This window comes from Schistocerca piceifrons, chromosome X (assembly GCF_021461385.2).
Source record: "Schistocerca piceifrons isolate TAMUIC-IGC-003096 chromosome X, iqSchPice1.1, whole genome shotgun sequence".
NCBI classification, from domain to species: Eukaryota; Metazoa; Arthropoda; class Insecta; order Orthoptera; family Acrididae; genus Schistocerca; species Schistocerca piceifrons.
In genome coordinates, this window is record NC_060149.1 from 127,212,706 (window position 1) to 127,236,355 (window position 23,650).

The 23,650-nt window shown below is 44.6% G+C and overlaps 1 protein-coding gene across 2 annotated transcripts in view; it reads right to left on the reverse strand.

Annotated features, from left to right (window-relative positions):
• Window positions 1-23,650, reverse strand: part of LOC124722081 (mucolipin-3-like) — a 183,649-nt gene that overhangs the window by 22,924 nt on the left and 137,075 nt on the right. For both annotated transcript variants that reach the window (XM_047247277.1, XM_047247276.1), the window contains exon 8: window positions 5,586-5,735. In XM_047247277.1, coding sequence (XP_047103233.1) covers window positions 5,586-5,735 — 150 coding nt within the window. The remainder of the gene's footprint in view (window positions 1-5,585; window positions 5,736-23,650) is intronic.

Below are 23,650 nucleotides of genomic sequence, written 5' to 3' on the forward strand. Positions count from 1 at the left end.
ACAATAGTGGATTCCTTTTCCTATGTATGCGCAATTTGTTACATTTATTTACATTCAGGGTCAACTGCAAGAGTCTGCACCATTCATTAATTTTCTGCAGGTCGTTCTGCAAATTCTTACTATCTTCTGGCGTTGCTACTTTGGTATAAACAATTGCATCATCTGAATAGCCTTAAAGAGCATCTGACACTTTCTTCTAGATCATTTATATACAGGGTGGTCCATTGACAGTGACCAGGCCAAATATCTCACGAAATAAGCATCAAACAAAAAACTACAAAGAAAAAAACTCGTCTAGCTTGAAGGGGGAAACCAGATGGTGCTATGGTTGGCCCGCTAGATGGCGCTGCCATAGGCCAAATGGATATCAACTGCATTTTTTTTAAAAATAGGAACCCACATTTTTAATTACATATTTGTGCAGTTCGTAAGGAAATATGAATGTTTCAGTTGGACCACTTTTTTCGCTTTGCGATAGATGGTGCTGTAATAGTCATAAATGTATAAGTACATGGTATCACTTAACATTCCACCAGTGCGGTTGGTATTTGCTTCGTGATACATTACCCGTGTTAAAATGGACTGTTTACCAATTGTGGAAAACGTCAGTATCGTGTTGATGTATGGCTATTGTGATCAAAATGCCCAATGGGTGTGTGCTATGTATGCTGCTCAGTATCCTGGACATCATCATCCAAGTGTCCAGACCGTTCGTCAGATAGTTACGTTATTTACAGAAACAGGAAGTGTTCAGTTCCATGTGATACATCAACCACAGCCTGCAACAAATGATGACGCAAAAGTAGGTGTTTTAGCTGCTGTCATGGCTAATCCGCAGATCAGTAGCAGACAAATTGCGTGAGAATCAGGAATCTCAAAAACGTTGGTGTTGAGAATGCTACATCAACATCGACTGCACCTGTACCACATTCCTTTGCACCAGGAATTGCATGGCGATGACTTTGAACATTGTGTACAGTTGTGCCACTGGCAACAAGAGAGATTACGGGTCGATGACAGATTTTCTGAATGCGTTCTATTTAGCGACTAAGCGTCATTCAGCGACAGCGGTAACATAAACTGGCATAACATGTACTATTGGGCAATGGAAAATCCACGATGGCTATGACAAGTGGAACATCAGCGACCTCGGCGGGTTAATGTATAGTGCGGCATTATGGCAGGAAGAAAAATTGGCCCCCAATGGCAATCTAAATGGTGCAATGTATGCTGATTTCCTACGTAATGTTCTACTGATGTTACTACAAGATGTTTCACTGCATGACAGAATGGCGATGTACTCCCAACATGATGGATGTCCTGCACATAGCTCGCGTGTGGTTGAAGCGGTATTGAATAGCATATTTCATGACAGGTAGACAGGTCGTCTAAGCACCATACCATGGCCCGCACGTTCACCGTATCTAACGTCCCCGGATTTCTTTCTGTGGGGAAAGTTGAAGGATATTTGCTATCATGATCCACTGACAATGCCTGACAACATGCGTCAGTGCATTGTCAATGCATGTGCGAACATTACGCAAGGCGAACTACTCGCTGTTTAGAGGAATGTCGTTACACGTATTGCCAAATGCATTGAGGTTGACTGACATCATTTTGAGCATTTATTGCATTAACGTGGTATTTACAGGTAATCACGCTGTAACAGCATGCATTCTCAGAAATGATAAGTTCACAAAGGTACATGTATCACATTGGAACAACCGAAATAAAATGTTCAAACATACCTACGTTCTGCATTTTAATTTAAAAAACCTACCTGTTACCAACTGTTCGTCTAAAATTGTGAGCCATACGTTTGTGACTATTACAGCACCATCTATCACAAAGCAAAAAAAGTGGTCCAACTAAAACATTCATATTTCTTTATGTACTACACGAATATGTAATAAAAATGGTGTTCCCTATTTAAAAAATGCAGTTGGTATCCGTTTGACCTATGGCAGCGCCATCTAGCGGGCCGACGATAGCACCATCTGGTTTCCCCCTTCAAGCTAGACAAGTTTTGTTCTCTGTAGTTTTTTTGTTTGACGCTTATTTTGTGAGATATCTGGCCCTGTCACAATCAACTGACCACGCTGTACATTGTATATAGCAACGGTCCTACCACAATTCCCTGTGGTACTCCAGATATTACCTTTACATCTGTCAATTTGGTTGTGTTAAAAGTGACATGTTGAGTTCTATCTGCAAGAAAGTCTTGAATCCAATTGCAAGTCTGCTCTCATACTCCATAAGCTCATTTTTTTTCATTAAATGGCAATGTGGTACGGTGTCGAATGCCTTCCTGAAATCAAGGAACACGGCATCAACCTGAGCACTGTTGTCCACTGTGCTGTGGATGTCATGGAGGAACAGAGCGAGTTGAGTTTCACAGGATCTCTGTTTACGTAATCCATGTTGATTTTTGTAGAGGAGATGTTCATTTTCCAAGAACGTCATAATTCTTGACCATAAAACGTGTTCCATAATTCTATAAGAGATTGACGTCAAGGATATAGGTCTATACTTGTGTGGATCTGTCTTATGGCCTTTCTTAAAAATGGGAATGACCTGCACTTTTTTCCAGTCGTCAGGTACCTTTCATCGCTCAAGACGTTTGCATGATGATTGAAAGGACGGACAGTGTTATGATCTGCAGTGAAACAACTTCCGAAGACCAAATTCAGTATTTCTGCCTTCTCTCTGTTATCTTCCGTCTCAGTGCCAGTGTGGTCGCTGAGAGAATGAATAGATGATTTTGACCCACTTACTGATTTTACACGACCAAAATCTCTTAGGGTTTTTACTCAGGTCAGTTAATGTCTTACTTTCAAAATCATGTTAACAACATTTATTTTATTTTTAAAGCTTTAAGAGTTTTCACATTAAAAATTTGGAGGCATATTTTTTCAGTACACCCTCATTTTGCTGTGCTTCATTATGTCGATACTATTGTAAGTCACTAAAATACAGGGTAATTACAGCTAAAGTTCCAGATTCAAAGCACTTTAAAAAACAAATCACTTCTCAGAATGACATCAAATTTAACAGAATATTATAGAATATGGGGGAAATGTTATGGATACGAAAAATTTGGCAACTAAATGGTGCTGTAACGAGTATAATATACAAAATAAAAGACGCAGGGTACACAGCTGTTCTTCAGCTTGTACCCGAGATACTCAGCATGATTGTCTCAATGCAGAGCCATGTGATGCTGGTAAAGCTCTTTTATAAGAACCCTAGCTCTGCAGAAGTTCCAGACACTTAAGTGTATGAGAATAGGTGTTGGTTTGTCTGCAAGGGTCTGGACAAAATAATTATGAAATTCAAAAAGACAGGTTCTTTTGATGTGCAATGTGGCATAGGGAGGAAACAATTAATTCAATGTCAGTAGAAATGGCCATGGGAATGCAGGAGTAGAGTGGTTATGAGCAAACATGCAGTGCACAGGGAACGGCCTGAACTTTGGACATGCCGGTGAGCATGAGGCACAAAATTCTATGAAACACCTATCACTGCTATCCATACAAAATTATCGACGATCAGGAGTTGCTTCATGCTGACCTGCCAGTATGACAAACATCTGCTCTAGAATTTCTTGCTTTCATTGAAGTGGACAATGAATGGCCATGGGACATTCTGTAGACAGGTGAAGCCCATTTCCATCTCCAAGGATACATCAATACAAAGAATTGCAAAATATCGGCAACAGAAAATCTGCTCGCACATCAGCTGGTACTGCTTCATTCTGCAAAGGTAACTGTGTGGTGTGGGTTTATGGCTTCAATTATCATAGGGCCATATTTTTTGTGCAAGAGATGGGTCCTGTGGGTCCCAATACATGTACCATCACCGGTTAACCACTATGAGAGTCTTTTGTGCATACAAGATGGTGCTCCTCCACACATTGCATAAGCAGTGAGGTAATGCTACAGAGGAATTTTGGAAATTCTAGAATTATCAGCCATCATTTTCCTACAGCCTGGCCATACAGATCACCTAAATAAATATAAATATGGAACCTGTACACCAATAAATGTGTTATATCTTTTTCTATATTAATAAAGAAAGATTAAATAATATAATAAATACATTAGAAAGAATCTATTATAATATGTCATTAATATAAAATTAATCATTTGAGGTAGAGAGCCAGATAAAAGCAGAGGGAAGGACAGAAAACATCAAAAAGTAAGGAACTGCAATGAGGTAGGAGAATCTGTGTGACTTCTGATTGTGGGCTTATCTGTAAGATGCTGTGTTCAGTGCCCTGACTACAAATGTAGCTGAACTGAAGGCATGCATTACACAATGAATTCTGAACACAACTCCTCAGGCATTCCAATCTGTTGTGGAACATGCTGTTTCTCGATTTCAGCCTGTGAGAGAAAACAGTAGACAGCATATTGAACAGGGCTTGGACTATAGTCTTGTGACAGTTAAAAACTGATTCTTCTCATCTGATGTGGTATGCCCTTGCCATGATGGATAGACTTACCTAACTAACAGTGTCACAGCTACTGAACTCCAAACTTGGGTGGTCATGCACATTGCATAGTACAGTTGGTTCAATGTGCAAATTCACCTGCCATTTGTAGCTGAAACCATTTATGTTATGATGCTTACAGCAAAACCTAGTGAGAAAATTTTCGATAAATTTTTCCACCCTACAGCATCCTTCTTCCCTCCCCCCCCCCCCCCCTTTCTGCAACTGCATTTTGAAACTGGAACTTTAATTATAATAACCCTATACATCTGTACATAAGGAAGTATGACAGCTGTCCAAGTACAGAAAATTCAGGTTCGTTTTCCTGATTAAGCCATCCCAACTTTGGGAAACCAAAGTTGTCAGAAATCATTCCAGCCAAAAATCACTATTAATACGCCATGTCATACACCTTTCCATTCCCATGCCTGTTAAGATTTGTAATATTAAGTAAATTACTATACATCAGGTTCCATTATAATACAATTACTATTTTCAGTATTTTTCCATCATCGTACAATTGTAGTTCCATGTTTTATCATCATTTTTGTTTTCTTTTATTAACCTTTGTGTACATTATCACATAATCAATGGCATTGTGATGTGTCATTATAAATTTTCAAAGCCAGACTGAAATTATGTACAACAATAATACCATCAGAAAGACCCACACAAAGTGAGATAATCAGTTGAAGAATGATGAAATATGTCATAAAATCAATTGAAATGTAAGAAGTACAGTTGAAGACTGCCTGATTAATCTTACACACAGAGCACGTTGCAAGTAACCACAGAAGCATATGAGAGTCCTGTCATGTGCCCAATGGCTATTATCTACGTTTTTCTGTAGCAATTTCTACTACTTTTTGGTGGGTGCTGTGTGTAAAATGTTAATCACACTGATACAAAATTATACCATTAGATCCACATATGGAGAAATTTAATTGGCAAAAATCCTTGGTACCATACAGTAGACATGGGTATAATTAATGAAGAGGAAAATCAGTCAAGTTTGTCGATAATACATTTCATTAGCAAACCACTGATAATGAATAACTACATTTTACACATTCAAATTAGTTGAAAATATTACCTGTTTTTCTATCTGCTCTTTAATAGCTGACCCCAAAATGATAAGCACATCATTTACAATAATCATCAAATACCACAGGTTTAAGAACTCTAGACGGCCATCAACACTTAGGGTCTTTCCATAAGCTGCTTTAAAGAAGTTAATGGTCTCCTGTAACAAAAGACATACAATAAAAACTTCTACCTCAAAGTCTTTCACAAATACCACTTGTATCATAAAATCTGTGATAATGAAAGAGGCCAGTGGATGATGAGGGGAATTATTTAACTCACATTTCTGGAAAGTAGCGTAAAGTTTAAGTTGTTGTTTCAGAAACTTTACACTGTTGTTTTTGTGTACACACAGTCGTGTGTAGGTCAAATTTGTGGAACCATATTTTCGTGTTTATCTGTAATTTAACTGACTTATTCTTAATAAAGTATTACATTTATCATGAGTGAAAAGTGCTTGACTTGCTGTAGAATTATTAGGTCGGGGCTTTGATGTGATGGGTGCTGCAGTTTTTTTCCATGTGGGTGACTGTAGTGGTGTGGGAATAGGGGAAGTAAATGAGACTCATCAGTGGTTTTGCAGGATATGTAGTAGAGATAGGAAGATACTGGAACAGGAGGGGAAAATTGCCACCCTTTAGACTGAGTTAGACAAGGCCAGGGGAAATCTTGACAGGTTAAGGAGGGAGAAGGGTAAATAGAGGTGGGAAGTGGCAACAGGCAACAGGAGGAACAGGCCTAGAACTCTGTCTGACAGCTTCGTGGTGAATGTAGAAAATAGATTTGACCTGTTGCTTCAGTTAGAAGCTGGTGAGCCTCAAGCAGTTGCAGGTGTAGACAGGGCACAACAAACTTTCAGCAGCAAGTTGAAAAGTAAGGATGCAGGGAAATCAGTAAAGAGAAAGAAAGTGTTGTTGTTAGGTAGTTCCCATGGAAGAGGTGTTGGCCAACTTTTGCAGGATGAACTAGGATCAGAATACCAGGTCACCAATTTTTTTAAACCTAGTGCTGGTCTGGAGCCGGTGACAGGATTTACGATCACTTTGCAGAGGTTTCATTAAGGAAGACACCGTGGTTATAGTGGGTGGGGCAGGTAATAGTACTGACAGACATCCCGGGTACAGTATAGAGTGTGACCTTGCAAAGATTGCATCAGGATCGAATCATACTAATGTTGAGTTTGTATCTGTTCTTGGGTGCCATGACCGACGTTATTTGAAGTCTTCTGTCAAGAGAGTTAATTTGGAGTTGGAAAGGCTGCTTATGTCGGGTGCAGGGTCACACATTGCTGTGGTTCCTGTTGATTCTCTCAATAGGTGGGATTATACTAGGCATGGCCATCACTTCAACAGGAAAGGGAAGGGTAAACTGGCTGGGAAAATAACAGGAAAGTCAAAGGGGGGAGGCACAGTCATGAGCGATAAAATACCAGTGGTTAAAGGGTTGAGAAAAGACCCTTTTTTAGGATAGTGAGGACTGAAAGAAACCAAATTTTAAGAGAGGTTATAACTGAGACAAAAGTTCAGTTTGAGAAAGAAACCAAAAAACATAATTCTAGCTTATTATATCGGCATAAACGACTATTGGTTAAGAATTTTCAACAGTCAGCAGATATTTCAACTCTACCCAATTTTAACTCAGTCAGTGTGAAATGTCAGATATCTTTATTGCATCAAAATATTTGAGGACTGAGAAAATTAATGAATTAATTATCTGCATAGATGAATTAGAGTCTTCAAACCCAGCTGACAATCTGCCTCTCTGAACACCATGTGACCACTGGTATAGAACTTTTAAGTGTTACAGGGTTTAGGTTAGCATCTCACTTTTGTAGATCAGAAATGGAGAAAGGAGGAGTTGCCACATTCATCTGGAACTGTCATAAATTTAAGAGCATAGACATTCATAAATTTTGTTCAGCATATGGAAGCATGTGCGACAGAAGTAGAATTTCACAAAAAATCCTTCATAATATTAAGTGTATATCGAGCACCTGCAGGCAAATTTAACCTGTTCATAAACCACCTTGAAGCTGTACTAGCCCATTTAACAACCAAAAACAAAGAAATAGTGGTTGTTGGTGATTTAAATGTAGATTTCCTTAAAGAATCTCCCAATTAGAACTTACTTGAGTTAGTAAAACTTTCATTCAACTTAATTCCCACTGTAAAGTTCCCCACTAGGGTAGCCAATTGCTCACAAGCAGCCATTGATAATATATTTATAGAAAAGTCCAATGAACAAAATTATATTACAAATAATAGTCAATGGCCTCTCAGACAATGATATGCAGTTCCTTCTGTTAAATGTTTATGCTGAACAGGATATAAAATATATAAAATCTGTTAAATCTGAGCTCAAGAGGGTAATCAATAAGCCAAAAATTGATTATTTTAGGACACTCCTCAGAGACATTCACTGTAATGATGTGTACAGTTGTCATGGCATGAATGAAAAATATAACACTTTTGCTAATAAAGTGCTTACCTTATTTGAACACTGTTTTCCCTCAAAACTAACCAAGGTTAGAGCAAAGTCTACAAAGAAGTTGTGGATTACTCAAGGAATAGGGGTATATTGTAAAACAAAAAGAAAACTGTATCTGTCAATCCTAAACAGTTCTGATGTTGATGCTATAGCACATTACAAGAAATTCTGCAAAATATTAAAGACTGTAATACGGACATCAAAGCAAATATATTACAAGGAAAAGATAGTCATATCAGATAACAAAATGAAGACAATATGAGATACAGTGAAGGAGGAGACTGGTTGTACCAGACATGAAGAGGGATAAATAGCATTAAGAGTAAATGATACATTGGTGACAGATGTGTATAGTGTTTCAGAACTTTTTAACAAAAATTTTATAACTGTTACTCAAAAGATGGGGTTGTCAGGTTCTGTAGATGCTGCTAGGGAATACTTCAGACCAGACATTTCAAGTAACTTCCATAATATGAATTTGACCCTCACCACACCAGCGGAAATAATTTCCGTCATAAAATCTTTAAAATCAAAAACATCTAGTTGGTATGATGAAATATCAACAAAGTTTTAAAGAATGTGATTCTGAGTTAAGTAACATATTAAGCTATCTGTGTAACCAGTCATTTATCAGTGGAATATTTCCCAAATGGTTTAAATATGCTGAAGTTAAGCCACTGTTTAAGAAGGGAGATAAAGAAATAGCATCAAATTTCTGTCCAATTTCACTTTTGCTAGCATTCTCGAAAGTTTTTATAAAAAGTAATGTACAATCGGCTTTATAACCATCTAATCTCAAATAACATACTGTCAAAGTTGCAGTTCGGATTTCTAAGGGGTTCTGATATTGAGAAGGCTATCTACACTTACAGTGAAAATGTGCTTAATTCATTAGATAAAAAATTGCAGGCATCTGGTATATTTTGTGATCAGTCAAAGGCATTTGACTGTGTAAATCACAATATCCTTTTAAGTAAATTAGAGTATTAGGGTGTAACAGGAAATGCTGCAAAATGGTTCAAATCTTATATCTCTGGCAGGAAACAAAGGGTGTTATTAGGAAAGAGACATGTATTAAGCTATCAGGCAACATCCAACTGGGAACTAATTACATGTGGGGTCCCACAAGGTTCCATTTTGGGGCCCTTACTTTTTCTTGTGTAGGTCAATGACTTTTCATCAGTAACATTACCAGATGCCAAGTTCGTTTTGTTTGCCGATGATACAAACATTGCAATAAATAGAAAATCAAGAGTAGTCTTAGAAAGATCAGCTAATAAAATATTTGTGGACATTAATCACTGGTTCCTAGCCAATTCTTTGTCACTAAACTTTGAAAAAACACTCTGCATGCAGTTCAGAACTTGTGTATGCCTAACATATGATGACAAGCAGATAGAAGAAGTGGACAGTGTTAAATTCTTGGGATTACAGCTTGATGATGAATTCAACAGGGAGGAGCACACCACAGACCTGCTGAAGCGTCTTAACAAATCTCTATTTGCAATGCGAATTGTGTCAGACATAGGGGATATAAAACTGAAAAAGCTGGCATACTGTGGTTACTTTCATTCCATAATGTCACACGGGATTATTTTTTGGGGTAGTTCATCAAGCCAAGCTAAAGTTTTCCAGGCACAAAAACATGCAGTAAGAGTTATATGTGGTGTGAACTCAAGAACATCCTGCAGAAGCCTCTTTAGGGAACTAGGGATACTAACTACTGCTTCCCAATATATTTATTCCTTAACTAAATTTGTCATTAAATATATATCACTTTTTCAAACCAACAGCTCAGTTCATGGAATCAATACTAGAAATAAGAATAATCTTCACAAGGATTTAAAGTCACTTACTCTTGTACAAAAAGGTGTGCATTATTCAGGAACACACATTTCCAATAACTTGCCAGCAGCCATCAAAAGCTTAACAATCAATGAAATTCAGTTTAAGAGAAGCCTAAAAGATTTATTGGTGGCCAACAGCAGCTCCTACTCTACTGAAGAATTTCTCAGTAGAACCAACTGATTTGTGTGTGTGTGTGTGTGTGTGTGTGTGTGTGTGTGTGTGTGAGTGTGTGTGTGTGTGTGTGTAAGCACAATCTAACTTCTGCACCATTTCAGTGCAGTACTGTGTTCATTGTAAATAAGTATTGTAGTAAAATTTTTTTTATTATTTTAAATTCAGTGCATTAGTGTTTGTAAAATGATTCTTTCATATAGTGTTCATTAAAAAATATGAAAATCATTCCACCTGTGGAAGGTACATTAGCTTATTTGCTTCATTTGTAAATATTTGGCATGTATTATTGTTTTTCTGACATGTTATACATCCTGGAGGACCACCTCACTTTGGATTAATTGGAATGAAAGTAAATCTAATCTAAATGAAGTACACATGGTTACTGTGGGACTGTGTTACATAATTAGGTCAAAATGAACAATTTTTTAGGGAGGTTGAAAGGGACTAAACTTCAAGGTCATTAGTTCCTCTTTTCCTTAATAACTGAAGCACAAAGGTTTCCAGGAGAAGAAAATGATGTCACTTTACAAAATGGTAAAAAATATGGATGTAAGACCACACTGACAATCTTTAAATGAGTGTACACAAACCACTACCTCGAATAAAACTAGATCCACTGCTTGGCCATTGTCATCTAACAGCAGAGAAATAGTTGTAGAGTTACACTATGTACTACAAATCTGTGCAGTTAGGGCACAAGAAAATGGACTACCAGCAGAGGGGCATCACAACAACAACAACGTGGTGGATCCTCTTACCTGAGGATGTGATCATGATACAACCAGATATGGCCAATATGTAGTCAGCAAGAATACTAGATTCTCTTGAGAAAGGCAAAGGGAAATGGACCACTTTATGGTATATAGATCACTTGTAGAGGTCACAGTGAGACATTCCTTGTTTCAAGCCTCCAAATGCTGAAGACAGTGTTGACCACTTATTGGATACTGGCTTTCTCATTTTCAAGGTTTCCATCTCACTAGCTTCCTTTGCTAGCCAGTCTGAAAGATCATCTCACATAATCCCTATGTGAATTGGAGGGTCCTGAGAAATACAATGAAACTCCCAGTGTAGTGCACGTGAGGAAGATTGCGTATGGTCAAAGCCAACTTGTTTTGAGGATGGCTTTGGCTTATGGCCCGCAGGCTGCTTAAAGAACCACTAGAGACTAGGAAATTTTCAAGATAACATTTATGGAATAATCCATCAGCACTAGGAGGAACACAGAGATATGAAAACTGAAACACACAGTATTAAAGTTCCACAATATTTATTTTATATTTAATTATTAACTGGCTTTCATCTACAAGCCATCATCATCACACAACTTAAAACTAAACAGAATCTGCACAACACCAGATCCAGGTTCAATCTGTACAAAGATTGTTAGTTCTGAAGATACATTACCATTTTATGACTATATATGAAAAACACAAATTACAATGTTTCAATTTTAAATATGTGGAAAACAAGAAATATTCTGTATTGATGTGTGGAATGTTTTAAACTCTACAGATATGAGTTTAAATCCTCAAATCTACCAGTTAAGTGACAAATATATTGTACTAAACATGTTATACAGGTACAGGTTAATGTCTCTCAGTTATATACAACTTATAAACTGTCATTAAGCATATTGAAATAGACACAAAGAAGGTATGAAGAAATAAGCCTTATATTACATTCAAAGATTAGAAGTAGGCCTGTAAAGTATTATGTAGCATAACAAAAATATATGGGCATATTAATGTGAACCTGCACAGTGTATAGCAGCAGCAACAGCAGCAGTGACAGCAGACAAGCACAGGATGTTGTCACTGCAACAATTCAACAAGGTCAATAGAATGTTGCGAGGCAGGTTAGTTTTCTAAAACAGCATAGTAGTACTGCATAGACTAGTGCAGCGAGGGGCAAGGCAGATTGGCACACTGACAGTGGCAGTGGTGTTTTAGGATACACGATTGGTAATGTTGCATATGGACAACAAGTGCACTGCTGCAGACTATAAGTATAGGTCATTTTCGTAACAGATTTATTCCGAGTCTCACAGCCCAACCAGGATGATGTGGCCTTGTCAGGCAAGGATGCCACACAGATCTTGCCAGCAGAAGTCACCAGTTTGAGAGCACAACAGGGGCAAAAGCTCTATAAACTAAACCCCTCCCTGGACTTAGGTGTCACAGTATAATGGGGAAACATCAGGTCATTTCCAGCAGAACAGTTGACCCCTACCCAAGGGGAAACAGGTTGCTCTCTGTGCATTACCAGCTACTGTATCTTATTGCAAGATGGCATCTCTACATGGTGGGTGTTCCCTGTCGTGACACAGCTGGGTGTTAATAAGGATCACTCTGCCGGCATGAAAACCAAACAGCTGGCTTATGTAAATAGGCTGTCAGTGCAGTGAAATAGTGTGTTGGCATCACAGAGCATATAGGCAAGTAGACCTAGAATTCGGCGGTCAGCCAGCCAATGACCCAGAGTATCGAGCAGTGCAGATGCTTCAATTTACATTGTTACATTTGCAGCAGCCTTTCTCTGGAGCCTCCTGGGTTCCCAACTCACCCCCACCAACCGCTCCACCTTCTTGGCTCATAGCCACACCCCTCTGCACCAGGGGGCACTGTAATTTGGTTGAAACAGCACACCAAGAGAGTACTGGCACAGACATATGTTATATAGACAATATTACTTGAAGTGACGAAGAGGCAAAACGTGGAAGGGCAAAAGGGAGGAAGGAGTCGATGCATTGTGAGGAATGGGAAAGAGTTGTACTGCACTGCCTGAAGGGGGAAAAAAAGCACACAAAAAGGAAGAAATGAAATGAAACTTCACAGGTTGAGAAAGCATGTGATTTTATTTCAGTAACTACAAAGCAAAGTCAAAGTTACAAAGAACTTGGCTGTATGATCCCACTTATCAGTTCAATGTTACACCCACTCTTTCCTTGACACAGGAACTGATACAATTGGGCAGGGTGTCATAAGACCACTGTATTCTCTCCTGAGGCAAGCTGATCCACAAATGTTGCAACAGGTAACTGATTTCTCTGTTGCTGGCACTGGTACAGAGTTGACACCCAAATTGGTCCCACATATGGTCTATCAGGAACAGATCTTAGGAACTTACTGGTCACAAGAGCATTTCAACATCATGCAGACAGTTCAGAGAGACATGTGCCATGGGTTAACGAGTATTGGCCTGTTGAAAAGTAGCACCACGATACTGTCACATCAGAGGTAACACATGAGAAGGCAAAAGATGTCTGTGACATACTGTCATGCAGACAGAGTTGCCTCTATCACTTCCAGCTGTGACGTGAAATCATACCGATGGCTCTCCACAGAATGACACCACTGTCGCTCTACAAAATATTAGATGAATGGGACCCCTCCCCAGGTTATTTTTTTTTTTTTTTGTTTTAGGGCACAAAAACAACTAGGGTCATATGCACCCATGTCAGAACTGTAGAACACGAAGACAAAAAAGGAGTTAAAAACAACTACACATCAATTCCAATTGATGCTAGAGAAGACAGCCAAAAACAGGGATGCGGAGTAAGGTCTATAAAATAGGTCCTGAACTAAATATTAAATGTCCTTCGCCATATCACTATGACAGATAAAAAGTGAAACATGGTCAACAGCCCGTGTGTCGTTCGCCAAAAAGGCCAATAACTCAGACAGCAAACACAAACAAAAACTTAAGTGGTTAAAAAGAAAAAGGCAATCCGTCAGGAAATGGCGGACTGTCTAAGGTTGAGGGCAATGAGCAAAAAGTGGTGGGGGGCCACCACTTAACCAAAGCAATGGCTAAAAAGACAGTGCCCAGTACACAACATAGCTACAATGATCTACTCACAGCAAGAGGGCTGCGAGGAGGTCGTCCAAGCCACTGGGAGACCTTAATAGCCAGGACCTCATTCCCATGAAGGGAGGACCAGTGGTGATACCAAAGTGACAGCACCTGCTGACAGACGGCAACACAGACCTCACCGGAGGGAATGTACAAACTAGAGAGTTGAGGTACGAGAATTGCAGCCTTGGCAGCAGTGTCAGTGGCCTCGTTTCCTGTCAGACTGATGTGACCAGGAACCCGCATGAACATAACAGTGGCGCCATCAAGAGTGAGCAAGTAACAGCTTTCCTGGACCCCTTGCACTAAGGGATGGACAGTGTACCACACACAGAGACTTTGAAAGGCACAGAAAGTCAGAGAAGATGAGGCAATTGAAAAGCCCGTGTTGGCGGATGTATTGCATGGCCTGATACAGGGCTCACAGCTCTGCGGTAAATACTGAGCAGTGTTTAGGAGGCCGATACCGAAACACGTTGGTGCCAATGACGAAGGCACACCCCGGTACCATGATCAGACCGAGAGCCATCAGTATACACAAAGGTACTATCGCGAAGTTTCGTGTGAAGTTTGTGAAACTGAAGGCGATACAGAGAGGCTGGAGTAGTGCCCTTCGGGAAAGTGGCAGGTAGAGTGAAGTTAAGCAGTTGGAGCAAGAGCTGAAAGTGAACTCCAGGAGGTAACAGATAAGAGGGACGTGCCCCATACTAGCTATCAAAGGAGTCATCAAATAAGTAGGCATAGGATGGGTGGTCATACATGGCAGACAAACAGCATGCATATCTGCTGAGGAGAAAGTCATGGCGGTTGGGCAATGGTATTTTGGCAGCTTCTGCACACAGACTCTCAACTGGGCTAGTGTAAAAGGCACCAGGGGCCGAATGGTTGGTTGGTTGGTTGGTTGCTTTGTTTGTAGGTGGGAGAAGGGACCAAACTATGAAGTCATCTGTCCCTTGTTCCTAATAAAACAATGCCACAAGTGTGAGAATAAAAAGTACAAAATATATAACACAAATGGAACAAAAGGAGAAGGCACAAGAACAACAGGAAGGCAACGAACACTAAAAGCAACAAAAGAGGACAAGAAAACAACAGAGACGTGGCTAAAAGTGTGCAGTCCAGCAAGTGGTGGACAACTGTCATTTGGGAGCCACAGAGACACTTTTTTTTTTTTTGTTTGTTAGGGTTTAAGGGCGCTCAACTGCTGAGGTCATTAGCGCCCAGTCACTGTTGTTAGAGCACATGGAATCTAGTAAAACTCAAGGGGATGGGGGGGACACCAGAAGGACCTGACAAAGATGCAGATAAAATAAGTAAAAAGGTTAGATGTCTTTGGACAAACCAGTTAAAGTTATAAAACGCAGAATACGAGCAGCTGCTCGAGCGTCATCAGCTAAAACATCTGGTAAAGTAGATGGCAGGGACAGGACAACACGAAATTGACTAAAACGGGGACATGACAATAAAACATGGCGCACTGTTAATGCCTGACCACAAGGGCACTGCGGGGCTGGGTCACCGGAGAGCAGGTAGCGGTGGCTAAACCGGCAATGCCCAATCCGCAACCTGGTCAGAAGGACCTCCTCTCGCCGAGATGGTCGGGAGGAGGTTGTCCAAGCAGTTGGGAGCTGTTTAACTGCCTGGAGCTTGTTTCCTTGGAGGGATGACCAAGCATCCCACCACAACGACACAAGCCTCTTACATACATCCCCACAAACGTCAGATGACGGGACACAATGGGAGGCTGGGCGAGGCAGGAGGACTGCAGCCTTGGCTGCAGCATCCGCAGCCTCATTCCCAGGCACTCCTACATGTCCGGGAACCCACAGAAAGCTGACAGAACCACCATTATCAGCGAAAGAATGGAGGGACTGCTGTATCCGTTGAATCAAGGGATGGACCGGATGGGGAGCTACAAGGCTCTGAAGAGCACTGAGTGAGTCAGAGCAAAGTACATACGATGAATGGCGGTGGCGGCGGGCATACTGAACGGCCTGATGGAGAGCAAAGAGCTCGGCCGTAAAGCTCGAACATTGGTCGAGGAGCCGGTATTTAAAGGTGGCGGCCCCGACGACAAAGGCACAGCCGACACCATCGTCAGTTTTGGAGCCATCAGTGTAAATAAAGGTGTGACCGGCAAGTCGAGCACGAAGTTCGACAAACCATGAGCAATACACTGCAGCCGGAGTACTCTCCTTCGGGAGGGAGCTGAGGTCGAGATAAATATGAACCGGAGCCTGGGGCCAAGGTGGTGTCAGGCTCTCACCCTCTCTGAAGGTGGTAGGGAGGGCAAAATCCAATTGTCGAAGCAGGCGACGGAAGCGGACTCCTGGGGGCAGCAGGGCAGACACATACAACCCGTACTGACGGTCGAGAGAATCGGCGAAGAAGGACTGGTAAGAGGGGTGGTCGGGCATAGACAACAGCCGGCAGGCCTACCGACACAGCAGTACGTCGCGCCGGTAGGTCAATGGTAATTCGGCAGCTTCAGCATAAAGACTCTCGACAGGACTAGTGTAGAAGGCTCCGGTCGCAAGACATATCCCCTGATGGTGGATGGAGTTGAGCCGGTGTAAGAGGGATGGCCGAGCGGACAAGTAGACGAAGCTCCCATAATCCAGCTTCGATCGGACAATGGACCGATACAAGCGAAGCAGGACAGTGCGATCCGCTCCCCAAGATGAACCGGTAAGAACTCTGAGGACATTAAGGGAACGAGTACAACGGGCTGCCAAATAAGAGACATGTGGAGACCAACACAGTTTCCTGTCCAACGTGAGCCCTAGAAACTTAGTTGTTTCCACGAATGGGAGAGCAACGGGACCGAGATGTAAGGATGGCGGAAGGAACGCTTTATATCGCCAAAAGTTGATACAAACCGTCTTCTCTTCAGAGAACCGGAAGCCATTTGCCACGCTCCATGAGTAGAGGCTGTCTAGACAACGCTGAAGGCAGCGCTCCAGGAGGCATGTTCTTTGGGCACTGCAGTAGATCGCGAAGTCATCAACAAAGAGAGAGCCTGAGACATTAGGTGGAATACAATCCATAATTGGATTGATCGCGATGGCAAAAAGGGCTACGCTCAAGACGGAGCCCTGAGGCACTCCATTCTCCTGGAGGAAGACGTCGGACAATACGGAACCCACACGTACTCTAAACTTTCGATCCGTTAAAAAGGAATCAATAAAAAGGGGCAGGCGACCGCGTAGGCCCCACCTGTGCATAGTGCGGAGGATACCTCCTCTCCAACAGGTATCATAAGCCTTCTCCAAGTCGAAGAACACGGCTACCGTTTGGCGCCTTCGCAAAAAGTTGTTCATGATGAATGTTGACAAGGTCACAAGGTGGTCAACAGTGGAGCAGCGGCGACGAAAGCCGCATTGGACATTAGTAAGTAGTCGTCGAGATTCAAGAATCCAGACTAACCGAGCATTAACCATGCGCTCCATCACCTTACAGACACAGCTTGTAAGAGAAATGGGGCGGTAACTAGAAGGAAGGTGTCTATCCTTCCCACGTTTGGGTATAGGAACAACGGCGGCGTCACGCCAACGCATGGGGACCTGACCTTCGGTCCAGATGCGATTGAAGGTACGAAGAAGGAAGCTTTTGCCCGCCGGAGAAAGGTGTGCCAGCATCTGAACGTGAATGGCATCTGGCCCCGGAGCAGAGGACCGAGACAGTGCAAGCGCACGTTCGAGCTCCCGCATAGTAAAGGGGGCATTATAAGTTTCCAGATTCAGCGAGTGGAAGGAAGGTCGCCGAGCCTCTTCAGCCTCTTTCCTGGGAAGGAAGGCAGGGTGGTAATGGGCGGAGTTCGAAACCTCCGCGAAAAAGCGGCCAAAGGCGTTGGAGACAGCCACAGAATCAACAAGGACCTCATTACCTGAGGTCAGGCCAGGTACCAAGGAGTGGGCCTTAATGCCCGACAGCCGGCGCAGGCCACCCCGAACGACGGAAGAGGGAGTAAAACTGTTAAAGGAGCTGGTGAAAGAGGCCCAACAAGCTTTTTTGCTGTCTTTGATGACTCTACGGCATTGCGCTCGGAGTTGTTTGTATTCAATACAATTCGCCAACGTAGGATGGCAGCGAAAGGTGCGTAAAGCACGTCGTCGAGCACGGATAGTGTCCCTACAAGCCTCGTTCCACCAGGGGACGGAAACGCGACGTGAAGAAGAGGTAGTACGAGGAATGGAACGTTCGGCAGCATTGATGATAACAGCCGTGAGGTATTCGACCTGACTGTCACAACTGAGAAAATCGTGGTCCGAAAAAGTCGCCAGGGAGGAGTAAAGTCCCCAGTCAGCTTTCGGTATGTTCCAGCGTGAAGGACGTGGGGATGGGGTGTTGTGCAGGAGACGAACGACACAGGGGAGTGGTCGCTCGAATAGGTGTCAGAAAGGACATACCACTCGAACCGACGGGCAAGAGTGGTAGAACAGATCGAGAGGTCCAAGTGGGAGTAGGTATGAGTAGAGTCCGAGAGGAAAGTCGGGGCGCCGGTATTGAGGCAGACAAGATTGAGATGGTTGAAGACATCTGCCAAGAGTGAGCCTCTTTGACAGGATGCAGGAGAGCCCCAAAGGGGATGATGGGCATTGAAGTCGCCAAACAATAAAAACGGCGGGGGAAGCTGAACGATCAGGTGCATCATGTCAGCCCGACTAACAGCAGATGACGGTGGAGTGTAGATGGTACAAACTGAAAGAGTAAAAGCAGAAAGAGTAATGCGGACAGCTATTGCTTGGAGTGGGGTGGTCAATTGGATGGGACGGTAATAGACATCGTCCCGAACGAGCAACATGACCCCACCATGAGCTGGGATACCGTCCACAGGGGTGAGGTCATACCGCTCCGAGGTATAGTGGGTAAAGGCAATACAGGCAGTCGGGCGCAACTTGGTTTCCTGGAGACCAAGGACGAGCGGACAGTGCAGGCGGAGGAGCAGTTGTAATTCGTCCCGATTAGATCGAATACCTCTTATGTTCCAATGAAACAACGCCATCGCTAGTCAAAAAGTTGGGGGAACGAGACGGGGGAAGAGCTGGTCACCTCGACGGCCGCGGAGGGCCAGGTTGCGAAGGAACAACGCTACAACCGACGGGAGGCGGATCCGGTTCCATCGACTCGTCGCCAGCTGCGGCCGCTGTCCCTGGTTGTGTAGGAGGGGCAGCATCATTTGCCGACGAGAGGCCAGCTGAGCGCCTGGCAGCAGAGCGTCCCGGCGAAACTGAGGACGGCCGGGAGCAGCGACTCACGGATGGAGCGTCAGACAAAACGCGCCGGGGTGGAGAGGGGGATAGAGACTTCTTCTTTGAGGCCTTCTTGGAAGGCCGAGGAGGCACAGGGATGGTGGGCTGGACCCGAAGAAGGTCCTCACGCGCGGGGTCCGTTTTGGAACGCCGGACCTCTGAAGCTGGAGTCCGGAACGCTTCCCCGATGGACGCCTGAGAAGAGGATCGCTTCTCAGGTGGCGGGGGGAGAGGAGGAGGAGGAGGAGGAGGAGGAAGGGTGGCCCTTGGGGCAGAGGGGGCCGGGGCCACGGGGGAGGAGGATTTGGAAGGGAGGGATTTGGGAGGCGGAGGCAGAGCCCCCTGATGGTCGGAGGAGGCGGAGGGGGGACAGGATAGGGGTGAGGATACCGCGGAAGGAGTGGACACAACTGAGGCAAACGAAGTGGTGAACGGCACGAGATGGAGGCGGTCATACTTCTTCCTGGCCTCAGAATAAGAGAGCCGATCCACAGTTTTGAGTTCTTGTATCTTCTTCTCCTTCTGATATGCGGGGCAGTTTGAAGATCTAGGCGAGTGGAGGCCAGGGCAATTAATGCACCGAGGTGGTGAGGTGCATGTATGTTCCTCACGAAGAGGAAATCCGCAATCGCCACAAAGGGGCTCAGCCTCACACCGTGACGACATGTGCCCAAAGTGCAAACACCAAAAACAGCGCATAGGAGGCGGGACGTAAGGTCGCACGTCGCACCGGTAGCACATCACCTTTACCGTCTCTGGGAGAACGTCCCCCTCGAAGGCGAGGATAAAGGCCCCGGTGTCGATGCGACGGTCTTTGGGGCCGCGCTGGACTCGCCGGACGAAATGCACGCCTCAGCGCTCCAGGTTGGCCCTGAGCTCCTCATCAGATTGTAGCAGGAGGTCACGATGAAAAATAACCCCCTGCGTCCTATTTAGTGCCAGATGCGGGACGATGGACACTGGGATGTCCCCTAGGCGGTCGCACGCCTGGAGCGCTGCTGACTGTGTGGCGGAGGTGGTCTTGATAAGAACGGACCCTGAACGCATCTTGCTGAGAGCCTCAATTTCCCCAAAGATGTCCTCAATGTGCTGAACAAAGAACATGGGCTTGGAGGTGGCGAACGTCCCCCCATCGGTTCGAGAACAGACCAAATAGCGGGGGGAAGTACTTCGCCCCAAGCCGGCGGGCCTGTCCCTCCTCCCAGGGAGTGGCCAAGGGGGAAAGGGCAGGAGAACCAGAACTAGAAACGGTACCTTTTCTTTTGAAAGACTCGGCCGCAGAGCAACCTGATACGTGTTGACGTTTCATCTGCGAAACGTCCGCCCCGATACCACCCACTCCGACCAGGGGCTCGCCACACGGGCGCCACCCAGCCTCAGCAAGGGCCACCTGGCAGGATGACCGTTGCCAGGAGTCCTGATGCCCCAAGGAGACTGGCATCTACTCCTTGGCCGACGTGGGGAGGGTGCAGCTCAGGTATCGGCAGTACGATCCCTGTGTTGTCAGGGGGCTACAACCTAGAGGGTACATGACGACCCCACCACAACGGGCTGGCTACTGTGCTGGATTTCTGGTGCCATGGAAAGTCCATCATGATCGCTGGTGCAGATGGAGACGCACTATGGGCGTAACTAGGACAACCCATCAGGCGTTTAGGCCCAATTTGAGGAATAGTGGGTATGGTTACAACGCCGGTTAAACGCTGAGTGCCAAGGTCTTAGTGCACTTAGGACCAGTGGTACACCCTTCCCCAAAAGGCTCGTACTTCTGTAGAATTTTGAAAAAAGGAGGTCAAACCCCAAGGGGGACCATCACATGGAAGGCCGAAACGGTTGAAACTCCTTTTAGTCGCCTCTTATGACAGGCAGGAATACCTCGGGCCTATTCTTACCCCTGACCCGCAGGGGGGACAGAGACACTGAGGTGGGTCCTCACGACGGAGTAGGTAACCATTCATTAGCCACATATGGCCAATGTGGAGCCAGCAGAGGGCAACAGATTCCCTGCAAGAGGCCTGCATGGAAGACTTCCACACATTCATAGTCTCCTTAATGACACACAGTTTGTTGTGTGTGCTGTTATGCGATTCCGTCTCCCAAAGCCGCAAAACCCTGCTGTGTAAGACAGAACGCAGGTCAGCTTCAGAGATGCCTATCCCCAGAAGTGGTTTCCGTGTCGCCTGTTTGGCCAGCCTGTCTGCAAGTTCATTGCCAGGGATTCCGATGTGTCCTGGGGTCCACACAAACACCACAGAATCGCAGGACTGTTACGGGGCATAGATGGACTCCTGAACGGATGCTACCAGAGGGTGGCGAGGGTAACACTGGTCAATAGCTTGTAGGCTGCTCAATGAGTCAGTACACAGGAGAAATGACTTGCCAGGGTATGAGCGGATGTACTCAAAAGCACGAGATATGGCCACCAGCTCCGCAGCGAAAACACTGCAGCCGACTGGCAAGGAGTCCTGCTCAATATGTCCTCCATGAACATATGTTAAGCCTACGTGACCATCAGCCATTGAGCCGTCGGCGTAAACCGCTGCAGAGTGCCGGAACACGTCAAGACTCAAGAGGAAGTGACAGCAGAGAGAGGCGGGGTTGACGGAGTCCTTAGGGCCATGCAAAAGGTCCAGCCAAAGCTGCAGCCGAGGCTTACACCAAGGAGGCGTACACGAACGTACCACAAGTAGAGATGGTAAAGGGAAGGACTCCAGTTCAGAGAGAATGGGACCGCATGCGAACTGCAATCGTTAGCCCCGATCTGGGACGCCGATGCAGGAGGTGGACTGCCACAGGCGGGAAAAGGAGACGGTAATTCGGACGCTCAGGGGAACTATGAATGTGTGCTGCATAACTGCAGAGCAGTTGCGCATGTCTGATCTGCAGTGGAAGGACACCAGCTTTCACCAGTACACTGGTCACCAGACTCGTCCTAAAAGCTCCTGCTGCTAATTGAAGCCCATAGTGGTGCACAGGGTCGAGTAAATGCAATGCTGAAGGCGTTGCTGAACCATAAACCACACTCCCATAATCAGTTCTGGATTGGACAAGGGCTCTGTAGAGCTGCAGCAGCGTACAGCAATCTGCACCCCAATTGGTGTTGCTCAGGCAATGGAGGGTATTGAGGTGCTGCCAGCACTTCTGCTTAAGCTGACGAAGATAAGGAAGCCAAGTCAACTGAGTGTCGAAAACCAGTCCTAGGAATTGATATGTCTCCACTACAGTGAGTGGATCGTCATTAAGGTAAAGTGCAGGTTCCGGATGAACGGTACGACGCTGACAAGTGCATGACACACGACTTTGCAGCTGACAACTGGAAGCCGTGGATGGCTCCCTGGAGGCGCCGCTCAGCAACAACAGTACTGGAGCAGCAGTACGAAAATGCAGAAGTCGTGTGCATACAGAGAAGGTGAGATGGAGGGGCCGACAGCTGCTGCTAAACTTTGAATGGCCACTAAAAATACACACACACACACACACACACACACACACACACACACACACACACGACTCCATTCTCCTGGATATGGATGGAACTATTGGAGTCACCAACTTGGACATTGAAAGTACGGAGTGACAGGAAGTTTTGGATAAAAATTGGGAGTGGTCCCCAGAGACACAACTCATACAATGTGGCAAGGATATGATGTCACCAAGTCGTGCCATATGCTTCAAGTAAGTCAAAAAAGACGGCAATCAGGTGTTGCCATCTGGCAAAGGCTGTTCTGATGGCAGACTCGATAGACAAAAGATTATCTGTGGTAGAGTCACCCTGGCGGAAGCCGCCCTGACATGGAACCAGCAAGCACCGTGACTCCAGGACCCAACCAAACCACCGACATACCATATGTTCCAGCAGCTTACAAAGAACGTTGGTGAGGCTGATGGGCCGATAGCTATCCACATCAAGCGGGTTTTTACTGGGTTTGATCTCCAGAATGATTGTGATCTCCCGCCATTGTAATGGAAAGACGTCATCGCACTAGAGCTGGTTGAAGATGATGAGAAGACGTCACTTGTAGTCAGACGAGAGATGTTTAATTATCTGGCTGTGGATGCGATCAGGCCCAGGAGCTGTGTCTGGGCAATGTGCAAGGGCACTGAGGATCTTCCACTCTGTAAATAGGGCGTTATAGGATTCACTGCAACATGTAGTGAATGAGAGGACGTTCCCTTCCAGCCGCGGTTTCAGTATGTGAAAGGCTGGGGATAATTCTCTGATGCAGAGGCTCATGCTAAGTGCCCAGCAAAGTGCTCGGCAATCGCATCTGCGTCAGTACATAACTTGCCATTTATGTTAACACCGGGGAGAGCTGTTTGGGTCTGGTACCCGAGAAGACGTTTGATCTTAGCCCAGACTTGGGAAGGTGACATGTGGCACCCAACGGTCGAGACACATCTCTCCCAACACACCTTCTTCCATTGTTTGATAAGGTAAGAAACACGGGTACAGAGCCGT